This window comes from Sitophilus oryzae, unplaced genomic scaffold (assembly GCF_002938485.1).
Source record: "Sitophilus oryzae breed Bouriz unplaced genomic scaffold, Soryzae_2.0 scaffold_402_pilon_pilon, whole genome shotgun sequence".
Classification (NCBI taxonomy): Eukaryota; Metazoa; Arthropoda; class Insecta; order Coleoptera; family Curculionidae; genus Sitophilus; species Sitophilus oryzae.
The window spans coordinates 1,339,257-1,354,211 of NW_022146977.1; the positions used below are offsets into that span (position 1 = coordinate 1,339,257).

General features: G+C 33.2%; 1 protein-coding gene across 1 annotated transcript in view; it reads left to right on the plus strand.

Annotated features, from left to right (window-relative positions):
- Positions 1–6,348: 6,348 nt before the first annotated feature.
- The window catches only part of LOC115885613 (lachesin-like), a 149,523-nt gene continuing 140,916 nt past the window's right edge, over positions 6,349–14,955 (plus strand). Inside the window, exons 1-2 of the mRNA XM_030904576.1 lie at positions 6,349–6,403; positions 11,446–11,612. Coding sequence (XP_030760436.1) covers positions 6,349–6,403; positions 11,446–11,612 — 222 coding nt within the window. The remainder of the gene's footprint in view (positions 6,404–11,445; positions 11,613–14,955) is intronic.

A 14,955-nucleotide genomic window follows, 5' to 3' on the forward strand; every position in this document is an offset into this window, starting at 1 on the left:
TCGACAAAATATCAAGAGACAACGTTTAATCGGCATTAAACTCCTTAAACTATTTCGCTAACAAGAGAAAAAAAGTCAGTGACGTACATGTTTTTTTTAATATTCCAGTGATAACCCATATGCACGTCCCTGGTTAATATGTCGACACTTCTTTAGCTTCAAAATATGTCGTATTTATAGTAAGTTTTACCCTCAAAATTTTATTCGAAACGCTAAAAATAAATCGAAAAAATATTATAATTTTAACACCCTATAGCTACGAAACAAAGCAGAATCGAACCTATGTTGATATGAAAAGTAATTCTTATTTTCCCGTGAGGAATCTCCCCACGAGAGATGGCACATGTTTTTTGAGACACCCTATATATCTTAAAGGTTGAGAAGAGTTTTTTGAGATTATTGAAAAAGTGTTAATGATTATTACAAAAATTACCTAAATCAAAAGTAAATTTGATGTTTTTTCGGATCGCCATCTGGCCATTTATAAGGTAAGTTATCTTGTTCTCGTTTTTTCTACCATTTTCTTTATTCTTTTAATAATTTTCATTAGATTTGAACATTCCTGGATTTAATCCACTGATTTGTATTCTTCAATGCTTGCTGGATAAGAGGGTGTTAATTACACTTTGGGGTAAGGTACCATAACCTAAAAGCAATAAATATTCATTTAAATATTGTCCACAGGGTTTCTTGGTGGTTTATTTTATCAAAGAATGAAATCGAATATATATTATCATATAAAACCATATTTTCACGTTTTTTTCAATTTTCTCTTAAACGATATGGAAATTTCAAAAAGTATAAACGGGATTAACCGTTTTAGAACAAGCAACATTTTTATCGAGAATACATTTTACTCAAAATGTCAATAATAAGAGTTTTTCCTCTTGTAAAGACAATCCGGGAATATACTGTATATACACTTGAATTACTCCATTACAACAGTCCAGTATTTAATTATATCAATTTGTTAATTTCCTACATTTTGTTTGTTTACACGACCTAATAATTTTGACTGAAATTGAGCAGCATGAGATTAGTCCGTTTGAGTTTTACCGACAGACATTTTCATTAAAACAGGGAATTTTGCCAGAAAATTAATTCATAAAGTTTGAGAAACATCATCGAAGTTTTAATGTTTGGTAATTTTACTTATCTTTCGTTCTTTTTTTTGTTCTTTTCTTCCCCTTTCTTCCTTCTCTAATTGTTTCGTTTCGCCACTTGATGTATTGTATACGTTAAGTCCGATGACAGCTTTAAGACTAATTAAGATGGATATAACTTTTATACTAACGCGTTTTGCTTGTTAGCCCGTAACAAACGAGCGGCTGATTTTGCGTTTTATATTGATATAATCATTAGAGAAAGAGTTTTTTTAATACTGTAATTATAAACGTAATAATTGAAACCACTAATTGCATGGTTCTGAATGAAGCTCAACTCGAATAATGTTCACGGCCAAAATATTATAATCTATTCTGATATAATAATATTATTAATATTAATTATAATTAGGTCGTTATGACACTAATTAATCCGTACTTCAATAAAGTAATTCCTAAAATAGCATATTGGTTTAACTTTGACAATAATTTTGTATAGTTAATACACACTGACCGACACGAAAAACGGGCACCTTAAAATTTTCATGTATTTTAAAAATGTATAAAAAAAGAAGAAAAAGATTAAACGGCTCAGCCCTCAACAACTCGCAACCGTATACACCAGTGCAGACACGCACACTCACACTCTCACACAACCACACCTACACTAGTGTACACTGATGTTACTGCCTTCAGGCCTCATCAGTACGGTAAGGAACCAAGAAGCGATAAAACCGGTCCCAAAACACAAAAAACCAGGAAGCAAACAATGCAACGAGGCACCGTGTGCATCCCAGGAGATGGAAAAAAACGTGACGAAGAAACGAAAATCTATGATGGAAAATAAAAGGAGCAAACGGGAGCCTAAAGCCCCAATTTGCAGCCAAGAACCAGAGTCGCCCAGGATTGTGGGCTTCGTCCAGAGGTTTACGCCAGCAATTATACGAGGAAAAACAAAATTAACAAAGCGTTAACAAAGCAAGGAATTTAAAAATCACTTTATCATCTAAGTATATCTATTCTCGATAGTTTGTTTTTTGATTCATCTCGATAGCTCTATCTTTTTTTGGAGATATTCGTTTTTAAAGGAGACACTAACTTTTTTTCGAATTTTTTTCTTTAAAGCCATGAATTTGCTTTTGGTCTTAGTCAATAGGCCTATAAAATAGTGTTTATGATTTATCTAATGTCACTATCTTTGAAAAATCATATTATTTTTGTCTGTTGGTCAGTTACTCTGGCAGATATGGTTTTAAGTCCAAAAGTTGATCTCTACCATAATCAATTAAAGAGGATCGTTCATATCTATAGACCAAATCGATAGCGATTTTTGGAGACTACACCTTCATAATTTATAAAAGATAATTTCGTTAGTCTATAGTTTATTTTGTACAGTTCCCACCAAATCTGTAGTCTGTGCAATTAATATTGTTCATATTGACAAACTAAAAACGTTTTACTGTTAAATCCTTATTTAGAGTTGTTAGTATACACGAATCTACATCCGTTTCAATATTTTTCAGCAAAATATTGATGTTTAATGTATTTAATTCAGAAATTTCAATATTTGACAAATAAACAAATGTGTCATATATAAACTCGCTGCAGCCTTTTGTACTTAACAACACCTCCATTGACGTCGTAAAATCTGTAAAATTCTTAGGGCTTGTTGTAGACAATTCTCTGAAATGGGACATACATATCGAAGCTTTGTCGAAAAAAAGCTCTGCTTGTTTTGCATTAAGATCTGTTTCTAAGGAGCTTAACTTGTCAGTGGCTAGAACTGTTTATTATGCACTTTTTGAGTCACACCTCAGGTATGCCCTTCCATTCTGGGATACGTGTTGTGCGACTCAATTTGACCGCATTTTCAAGCTCCAGAAGAGAGCTGTTCGATATTCACTGGGACTAAAGAGCAGAACTCATTGCCAGGACTTTTTTAAAAAATTAAAAATATTGACTCTTCCTTCCTTATTTATATTTGAATCCGTTTGCCTAATACGTAAGCATGTATCAGCTTCTCAAGAAAGGCCATCTCACACTTATCCACTCAGGAACTTTATCTACCTACCCCACGCTCAGAGTTAGTTAAAAGTTCAATATTATACAACTCGAAAAAAATGCCATTTGAAATCAAATCCATAACATCATTTTCTTCATTTCGCAAAGCATTGAGCTCTTATTTACTAGACAAGGCTTTCTACGCTGTAAATGAATTATATTTTGAAAATCGAATTTGATCTTGTACACACTGGTCTAATGTTTGCTATTGCTATATTTACTAATGACATCGAAATAGATTTATTTAGAGGTCATTGATATTTACTATAAACTTGCTAAATATTTTTGAATGTTGTTTTTATTTTTTTGTTCTTTGGCATTGTAAACATTTATAAATGTTTATTTTAAACAATACGACTGACAATATTATTTGTATAATGTTTTGTTTGTGTACCTTGATTGTTTACTTTGTTTCTTTAGTTTACCTTTGTCTACAAATTGAAAAACTTTTTGACAATAAAGGTATTTATTTATTTATTTATTTATTTATACTCCTAACTAAAATACTAAATTTATTTAAAATTAACGATCATCTACGCAAACCATTTTAGGACATATCTTACGCTTTGTTCGAAAAACAAACACTGAATACACATTAGTGACGGTTAACTATGCATTTAGCACACGTCTCTTTGTCTCACTGGCATAATTGCTCTTCTCTCCATTTGATATTCGGTAAAGGAAACTTCGTTACCCTCAAATTTATTCTCGCATTCAGATCTAAGCGATCTTTCACAGAATTATGAGATTGAAGAGGCGATTTTTGGCCGATTGCATTAGAACACACATAAATTTTTACAAGGTTATTAATTTTATTATTTAAAATCCTTTAATATAAGATTGTCTTCAGACTCAGGTAGTACTGTAGATTCAATTCCCTGACAAGTTTTAAATAGCCTCTACACTATGCGGAGAACTCTTCGAAGCAGATCAAAGTCGCGTTTCGTTGCCCAATTTTGTCGCATTTCAATTTATTTCCAGTTGTCTTGACCCATTTCGGTTTGCCTCGCCCTACTTTCGATTCTTAAAAGCAATGTTCATTCAAATTCAATGTTGTTTTTTTTTAGCTATTTCCAAAACGTGGCGGTATCTGTACCCGAGGCAAAGGACTTTTTTTTCATAAATTTAAGTGAAATAAATAAACCTAGACGTTTCTAAAATAGCTGTTGTTACGATGATATTTCGTTAATTACATCTCGTTTAAAAAATTATCGCACAATACACTTATACACAGTTTAATAAATAACGATTTTATGTCATTAAATAAATTATCAGGCATTAAAAGTCAATAAAACAACAGGTAATTTGGATATTTAAATTAAAAATTAAACAACAAACATTAGTTTATTAAAAATCTATCTAGGACAAATAACAATGTACGATTTATTTAATTTGTTTACAAAATGTTCATTGTAACTTTTTTATTTTGTATTAATTTTACGTACAAATGCTTTTTAAATAACTAGTTTATGTAAATATTTCAAAGGCAATTTAGTGTTTTATGTAAAACAAAATCGAATTACACAGAATATGTATTATTTCGCTATTGGCAACTTAAATGTTTTGTTCTGGCTAATTTAATTTTATTCTGTTCTGTTAAATCGTTTTTATTCGACCTCAAAAGGTTACGTATATTTATTTCATAGTTTTATCAAGTTACGACCACAACCCATGCACAATATATAAAAATGGATTAGGGTTGATCACGAAACGGTTATTTAGTTCACTAGGGATTTGTTCAATAAATATTTGTTGGGTTATTTTATGTTGTGGTAGATATATATTTCCAAACGAAAATTAACGTTATACAGGGTGTCCCAGGCTGAGCGCGCATTGGAAGTTTCTAGAAGACTTCAATATTATAGATCGGAGATTTTTTTGCACATCGTTGTTTCCCAATGATCATAAATCTGCCCGATCCTGCCGTGTTAAGCCAAGCCCAAAATTCCAAACATACGTGCTTTGATTAAGGCTTGATTAAGGTTTGCAGAGCTTCAGCATTTGCCATAAAATAGCGAGAAATTTGTTACAAAGCCATATAAGTTATATATCACTGTAATGACAAAACTTCAATCTATTTCCGTATTGTAACGGAATTTTAAATTATGTCTTTATTTTCGAGGAAATTTAGTCCAAACATAAGGAATATTTTGTTGATGTTTGACGATTAAAATCTTAAAAATAAAGAAGTTGACTAAAAATGTGCTAAAATACGGATATAGTACCGTATGATCGAAAAAAAAACGGCATCCAGTTGGCTTAGATCGATGACAATCGATGACATTTCCCATATAAATTTACATATAAAATGACAGCGATCTTCATTTCATAGCCATCGCTGACGCCGCTTTTATTCGATCATATGGTATAATTATATATATTTTTTTTATTATAATTGGAATATTAAAAAAATATTGTCATTTTTCTGGTATATTATTAAAAATATCCACTGGAACTTCAGGTTTATTTTATATATTCGCTAGACAAATTCCGTTGGCAACAAATTATTTTTTATGTTCGGTGTAATGTTAACGTCTCGTTTAAAATTTCCAGTTAATCCGAAACTTTCCACGAATATACGTGTGGCTTTTCCGGTTCCGGTTCTTTTTTCCTGTTTTTGTAACCGCTTTCCTCGTTTTGGCGCGTTCCCATCATCGTCCTCGGATGAGCTATTTAAGCTTTTTAATTAAAATAGAGTTTACAGTCGCTACTGAAATTAGCTGCACCTAGTCCAACGTTAACTGAATATTGCATCGTTGCGAATCGATAAACGAAATTTTCTTCGTGTAAACTCACTCCTTAACTCCTTTAAAACGATACTTAAAATAGCTAATTTAAAGATAAATATCTGAAAGTAACTTTTTTGTTTTTTTGGTTTTAAAGTTGTGCAGAAAAAACTTTAATAGCTTACTCTATAGCGTAGAACAACAATGTCAGAACTTTAACGGTGAAACAAAGGCTGTCCAACAAAAAGGTACATGACAGAGACTGTTGTCTGTAATTTTAACTTCGAAGTAAATTCTTGATTTCGATTTCCAAGTGAATTCTAAAAAAAGATTTCTTAAAATAATTTAGCTACAAGTTGCTTAGAAAATCATAAGTGTATATTTTGTATTCACTTTTAAGAACAGTATAATTAATTTTCACTCGCTATAATGAACATTTATTATTTAGCTTAAGACAAATGCTGGCAGACTGCCACCCAAAGCTTCTGCACGCCCTTATTCAGAAATATTCAAGTATTTGTTCAATACAGCGACCGGAGCCGACAGACAATCGAATTGATAATGAACAAAAGGGTCCATTCTCGGTAATCTTATCGGAAAGCAATAAACCCTCCATTTATTGAGTTGTGATGTCCGACCGGTTTCCCTTCCCCATCCACAATGTTTTCGAATTCACGGAGAGAAACGTCAAATTGGGGAATTGGTGCGGGCCGTCCTTTTCGCTTATCGGTGCGGAAAGGAAAACAACGAATTTGATTCTGGCGAATGATGTTTAAATGTTTAGACAACGGTTGCGAACAGTGGCGTAGCGAGGACACTTTTAGGGGGGGGGGAGGGTGCTGAACTGTTCAATTTCGCAACTATACAGGGTGAAATCTCAATAACAGAAACATATTTTCTCTTTGCCGTTTTTCAAATAAGTTCAAAATAACCGAGTTAACGTAACTTTCTTGGAAATTTAATCTACTACCTATGTTGCCTACCATATTATCAAGAAATTATATTTCTTAACTGAAAACTAAAAAAAATTCCAAATTTTCGATTTTTTTTCACGAAAACGACCCTCATAATCGTGTTTCTGGGGTCGAAATATACTACCCTTAAAAATATTTGCACTTATTCAAGACTCCTCACCCTGTATATATATTAGTCGGTTTAAAACGTTTTTCTACGTTGTCCGATACCCAATTTCCAGCCTGTTTGGTTTGGTTTGGTATCCGTACCAATCCTCTGTTGACAGGTTTCTTTCACTCATCGCTTTGTGTACGCTTTTTTGCCATTCCAGTTTTGGTCTTCCTTAATTTCTTCTGTCCTTTGGTTGCCAATTGATTATTTTCTTGGGCCATCTTGTATCCTTCATTCGCTTTACATATCCGTACCAGATCAGCTGCTTTCTCTACATCCTGTGTTAGTGTGCCATCTATACCCATTTTTTGTTGTTTTATGGTATTAATTCTTATTCGTTATTGTCTGGACATTCTCATCTCTACTAGAGTAAACGTTAGTAAACAATAATAATATGACTCTTCAATGACAGTGACATTACAAAAACAATAAACACTATTTAAAAGTGTTTTGATGAGGACCCAAAATCAATGCTAAAATTGCTGTAAATCGTTACTGTCTTTTTCAAAAGCGAATATCTCCAACAAAAATAAAGCTATTTAGATCAATCAAAAAACAAACTATCGAGATAATAAAATGAGTTTTAAATTATTTGCTTCGTTAACATATCCGTATTAAGTTATCAAAACTTTAGTAGCAATAAACATTACATACAATTTATAGTTTCTATTTTAATCGCATTAAAAACTTCCACTATATATTTCAACAGTAAAAAGATAGAAACGCTATATCGAAACCGTTATTAATTCGAGTAAAAGTGAAAACTGCAAATACCGTTTTTCAAACTGTCAATCGATAGATCCGTGAAAAGAAGTTTTGAGTTACTGCAGTCCTGGGGTGCCATAAAACTCACAAGAAGTTTTATTGCGCACAAAATTGAAAGTCGTTTTTTAGAAATCAAATAAAATAGATTGATAGAAAAGACATTTTTAAAAATATAAATACTGTTATAATGTTCATTTAATTAAAGGAAGTCAACAGAATATTACCTGTAGAATGGAGAATATTTAGGAGGGCAGCCAATCACCGCGACCTTACAGATCTATTGTGTGTTCAACTTTCTTGAGTTATAACAAAAGCCAGTATCTGAGACGGCTCCACAGAGGCCAGCTCTCCATCCTCGACATCAGACGTACCAAGGTTCATGGCACGAATGGTCGTCGTCTCGGCGCACTCAGTGATAAGGTGTTCTGGTGTTTCCCCATTTTCCCCACAAAATCTGCATTCGCCGTTGTTTCTCAGCTTCAGCCTACTGAGGTGTTTGCTGAGGAGACAGTGTCCTGTTAGAAACCCCTTGGCAATCCGAAGATTGTTTTCACTTATAATATCACAAGAGCTTAAATTATTTTCGGAAATTTTTTTGAGGGCACGAATATTTTGAAAATTATCCCGAGTCGAAGACGAGGGATAATTTTCCTAAAATATTCGTGCCCGAAAGAAAATTTCCAGGAATAATTTAAGCTTGCGTGGTATTCGGTAAGAAAATTTCACACCTAAATTTGAAACAAAAAATATTAATCCAACATGACATTTTAAAATAATTTCAATTTGTTAAGTTGGCCAAGGTATTGATGTTTTTGACATATTATGTGTTTTGTCATTTTTGTTTGCAAGTCTGTCATTAAGCTATTACTAGTTTTAAAACATCTGTACGTAGAGTAAGAAGTGTATAGCGAAATGTCGCGATTTGGAAAAGTAAACCAACAAGTCATTAAAGAAGAAATTGAAAATATAAAACCAGATAACACCCGAAAATCAAAATCAAGTGTATGGAAACAGTTTGTTGAATTTTGTGATGAAAAGTCGTATAATATTCATGAGTGTATGAGTGTAGTACAGCTGGCTACTATACTGGAGGACTACGCATTTAATATGAAAAAGAAAAATTTTGAAGATTATAAGGAAAGTGTGGTCAAAGTGATGTGGAACTCTACTGCTAAGCAGTTGCAAGAAATTTATTACGAAAAATATAAAATAAAATTTAATCCGTTTTCTGATGTGGAATTTGTGACCGCCAGAGCTGCACGCGATGCTAAGCGCAAAATACTACAGAGAGATTCAGCAAAAAGAAAAGTGAGTGCTTCAGCCTTAACCAGTGACGAATACAAAAAAATTATTGAAATGTGGGATGAAAATACTCCAGATGGGTTGCAGCGTAAATTTTTTCACATAGTTTCACATGAGCTGGCATGGAGAGGAGGGGAAGGACATTCTGCTTGTATCCAATACTTCAAAGAAGAAACTGATAATTTCGGAAACCCAAAAGGTCGGATAGAATATAATCCAATTTTCTCTAAAACCACACAAGGTGGTTCTAAAAAACTGTCGGATAGTAAATGGTTGATTAGAAATTTCGAAAATCCACAAATGTGTCCGGTTCGCTTGTTTAGAAAGTTGATGGAAAAAAGGGGAAATCTTATTCAAACCGACAGACTATTCTTAACACCAAACCCATACTGGAATCAACCCAATTCGAAAGGATGGTACAAGAATAGCCCAGTTGGTAAGAACATTGTATCTTCATGGTTTAAATCAGCAGCTTCAGATATAGGAATTGACACTAAAAAAGTTAAAATAACCAATCATTCTGCAAGAGCAACAGCTGTTTCGAATTTGGCCAAGAAAGGAGTTGGTGAACAACAGCTCATTAAAATTACTGGACATAGTAATAGTCAGTCGATCAAACCTTACTTACAGTTGGACGCTGAACATCATCAACAGATGATTGAATCCATGAGGAGCATTTCATCAAGTACTAGCCAGTTCAATCATGATCAGAGCACAATGCAAAATAAAACAGAAAATACCCAGATTCAAACCACCAATTCAAGCCAGCCTACAAACATTTACAATAATTGTGTTTTTAATATTAATAAAACCTATAATTACTAAATGTGTTTCGTTATTATTTTGCTATATTAGTCGATATCATTAAAGATTTGGCATTGAAGATAATTCAACATGAAATAAATTCTAAAAAAATCATATAGATATATCCATCATATTTCGTTAAATAGAAAAATACCAGCTTTAGTTAAATAAAGGCGGCAGAACTATATTTTTTAGAACATGGCAATTTCGAAGAAATTCATATGTAGGTATATCTAACATATTTCCTTAAATAAAAAATATTACCAACCTTAGTTACATCAAATGCTAAAACTCAAATGGGTAATATTTCAATATATAGACATTGTAGTTCATTCACATTATGATTGTAGATCTTATGTTTACCTTTTCAACTGTCAAAAAATTTCCACTAAAGTGTCGTGGCGCCTCGAAAAAATTTCCGGAAATTTTTTCAGTTGCCATGGTAACTAGTCAACATTAAAGCATGTTATTGGTTGAAAAGTAGAGGTGTGAAATTTTCACTGAAATCAAAAAAAAACTTTAATTTTTCTCGGTCGTAAGTTCTGAGGAACTTTTTCGAGTGTCTTAGATCGTTGGAGCACATCCGTTCCAGGTTACGGTTTAAGATGGTACTTTTTACGGTTTAAGATGATATACAAACAATTTTTCCACAAACTTTTGCAAACAGGCCAATTCCATCTTTATCTACTATATCAAAAGTTATTAATAATTTTGAAACACATCGGTACGTGTCCCCACAAAAACACAAAAAGCCTGATGTGTTGATTAATGAAGAACAGGAGTTAAAGCAAGTGTTCGTCTGTGCTACCGCGGATCAAAATCCCACGTTTTCAAGTAATCAAATTGCTGAGGTGGTTGCCCTGCACAATGCCCGTATTGTTCAAGGATATTTGAACAATACTTTTCCCAACCGTTTAATTAGTGGATATGGAACTATTTTGTGGCCCGCTAGATCACCAGATCTTTCTCCCAATGATTTCTTTTTGTGGGGTTATGTAAAATCCAAAGTGTATGGTCATAATAGGGCTAATAATCTGGATGAGCTTCAAGTAAAAATACGAGAGGCTTTCCAAACTATTAGCCCTACTATGTTAGCCAATGTCAGACGGGGATTTTACGACCGCCTAGGCTTCTGTCTAACACAAGAAGATGGTCTTTTTGAACACTTGTTATAACTTTTTTTTATTTAGAGTAATATTTTAGTTTTTTTTGGGTTTAGAGAATTTATTTATTTTTAGTTTTGGCTTGTAAACACACTCAAATAATAAATATTTAAGTATTTTCATTTTAAATGTTACCTTAAGTGAAGGTAAACACTTTAAATGAAAATAATAAATACTCGGCACTCCCCGCGTCGTATTCCTAGTCTGTCACGACCGACCCGTCCAAGCGCAACTGCAATTGCGTACTGCCTGACCAGCCGACTAGCCGGCAGTGAATCTCGAGTACGAACGCAAAACGGGTAAACGTAAATTCGTCCGGCAACTTGCTATGTTACTAGTAGCCTGCTCTTCTCTGTATAATAATAAGATAACTAATTTGAGGTCTATTTGTTTTAGTTTCTTCAGCTGTACAAGGATCTGGTGGAGGAGGAGCTGGCAACTCACTGGTGGAGACCACAACCAGAGGACCCCACTTTGACGCAGCAGCTTCTAAAAACGTTACGGCGCTGCTCGGAAAAACAGCCTACTTAAATTGCAGAGTAAAAAACTTAGCCAATAGAACGGTAAGTTTTGTGACAGATTGTTCTCGACACTTTTATTAAAGCCATTATTCGCCTTTAAGATAATACAGGGTTGCTTTTATGTATGGAAACGATCGATTATTAGGTAAAATATACATGGTACCGCAAAAAGTTAAATACAGAAATTATAGCGCTTTTAAATGTCTATTGGCGTGTAATAAATTTACGTATACAGGGTCGGTCATAAAGTCGTGGCACATCAAAGTTTCATTTTTTTAAATAGAAACCCCTGTATATTATAGCATATTTCGATAATATAATCGATAATGGCCCCTACATAAATTTGAAAAAGAATCCTTTGTCTAAGACGGTAGCAGACGTTAAAAAACTGTAAAAGAATGTAACACCCTTATTGATCTTTCTTTAAAGAGGAAATTGCAAGTATCCAATCCCTCATTACCAAAATTGTATGCTTTGCCAAAAATTCATAAACCGGACAAGTCTATGCGCCCAATTGTTTCGGCTGTAGGTTCTCCGACTTATAATTTGGCAAAATGGTTATCAAGGGAGTTCGAAAATTTATCTGATCATGAACCTTCTTTCTCAGTTAAAAATAATATTGAATTCATTAACAAAATTAAAGATATAACATTGCATGAAGGTGAAATTTTGGTCATTTGGTTTAATTAACCTGTGATTTCAAATTCACAATTTAAATATCGAATATTGCGGATCTTTAATTATTCTCTCCACGCCAATAAAATAATTTGTCTAAAAGAAAAACTATATCTACGAGATTTTCTTCTTTAACAACATTTTTTTCTGGCAGTAATTGTTTATTGGCGACGACATTTTAGAAAAATAGCGATACACTCTCAGATTTCTGAACGAAATTCGTTTATAAATATTTAGCAGTTATTTATTATATTATTCCTTCTTGTTCAGCATTTTTTCGATCAATAGCGGATTTCCGTACTTTTTTTTTCCTTCTAATTTATGTTCTATTATTTCTAATTTTATCTGCTTACAGTCTTAGATAGCAATAACTCCCAAAAATGGTGTGACACAGTTTAGAACGGTATTAACTGTTTAAATATACCTATATCATTAGAAAAATACTGTGTGAACCAATTTATACTCAATATTGACAACTAAGAAATTCCACAAGTGAACTCCTAGCAGCTGCTCTTATATTCTCCAAAAGCTATTACCTTCAAGTTAACGTGACAGCCGTAAAAGCGACATTTTCTCTGTCTCTAATTATTTAATAAGCAAATCACAAAGTGCCAGTGAACGTTTGAAAAGAGAAAAAAATCGTGACAATAATACAGAATAAACTTCTAACTATCGCCCAATTGCACTCCTTCCAACGCTATCTAAGATCATAGAAAGGTTGGTTAAAATAAGGCAGGTATCTTTTCTGTTTAAGTACAAAATACTTACTGAATATCAATTTGGATTTCTAAGCAACAAGTCCACAAATGACGCTATGTTTTCCCTCCTTAATAAAGTTTACTCCAGCCTAAACAACCATCATTCTACAGCAACAATTTTCTGTGATTTTTCTAAGGCGTTCGATTGTGTAAATCATAAGATCTTAATTAATAAACTGCAGCACTATGGGTTCAGGGGATCATCTCTCGAATGGTTTAAGTCGTATCTGAGCAACAGAAGTCAACTTGTGAGGGTGGATACTACGTTGAATTCTAGCAAGCCAATAGAATATGGAGTACCACAAGGCTCAGTACTAGGCCCTCTTTTCTTTCTCCTTTTATTAACGACATTGCTAACATAAACATCAGTGGCAAAATATGTCTTTTTGCGGACGACACTAGCTTCACTTGGAGCAACAAGGACATCACGGCACTTCATAGGATTATATCAAATGACTTAATCACCATTAAATCTTGGTGCGATTCGAACCTCCTGAGTCTCAACATTTCTAAAACTAAAGCTTTGTCGTATAAAAACTCGTTGCAGACTTAACAACACCACCATTGACGTCGTAAAATCTGTAAAATTCTTAGGGCTTGTTGTGGACAATTCTCTGAAATGGGACATACATATCGAAGCTTTGTCGAAAAAATTGAGCTCTGTCTGTTTTGCATTAAGGTCTGTTTCTAAGGACCTTAACTTGTCAGTGGCTAGAGCTGTTTATTATGCACTTTTTGAGTCGCACCTCAGGTATGCCCTTCCATTCTGGGGTACGTGTTGTGCGACTCAATTTGACCGCATTTTCAAGCTCCAGAAGAGAGCTGTTCGATATTCACTAGGACTAAACAGCAGAACTCATTGCCGGGACTTTTTTAAAGACTCTTCCCTCCTTATTTATATTTGAATCCATTTGCCTAATACGTAAACATGTATCAGCTTCTCAAGAAAGGCCATCTCACACTTATCCACTCAGGAACGCGGAGCAAGATCTTTATCTACCTACCCCACGCTCAGAGTTAGCTAAAAGTTCAATATTATACAACTCGAAAAAAATGCACAATCACCTGCCATTTGAAATCAAATCCATAACATCATTTTTTTCATTTCGCAAAGCATTGAACTCGTATTTACTAGACAAGGCTTTCTACGCCGTAAATGAATTATATTTGAATTGAAAATCGTATTTGATCTTGAAAACACTGGTCTAATGATATTGCTATATTTACTAATGACATCGAAATTGATTTATTTAGAGGTCATTGATATTTTGCTATAAACTGGCTAAATATTTTTGAATATTATTTTAACTTTTTTGTTCTTTGACATTGTAAACATTTATAAATGTTTATTTTAACAATAAGACTGACAATATTATTTATATAAGTTTTGTATTATCTTTTGTTTGTTTGTTTGTGTACCTTATTTTTTTTCTACTTTGTTTGTTAGTTTACCTTGGTCTACAAAGTGAAAAATTTTTTGACAATAAAGGCATTTATTTATTTATTTAAACAGAGAAAATATTTATAAAAATTTATAATAATGGACAAATATAAAATTACGCAAGTAGTTAAAAAGGTACTGTAGCTCTTATTTTGTCCACAATTACGATTCTAACTTCAAATTAACGCAACATCCATGAGAGCAACATTTATTATAACCCTAATTGCTTAGTAAGCAAAACCCTAAATGGCAGTAAACGTCTGAAACCTGAAAAGTATTAGACCGTTTAGTTCTCTAAACCTATAGCGAGTTCAAACGGGCACACAATGCATTGAAAATTGTACATTTAACAGAAATTAGTGGAGAAGCTTTAGAAGAGGGAACATTAGGAATTGTAGTTAAACGTTGGAAGTTAAAATATGTCGGTAATAAAATTCCCCAGGCGATATTCTACTGTCGGGACGGAGAGGTTAAAGATATGGCTATAAAATAACCGTGCTGAAAGACCATC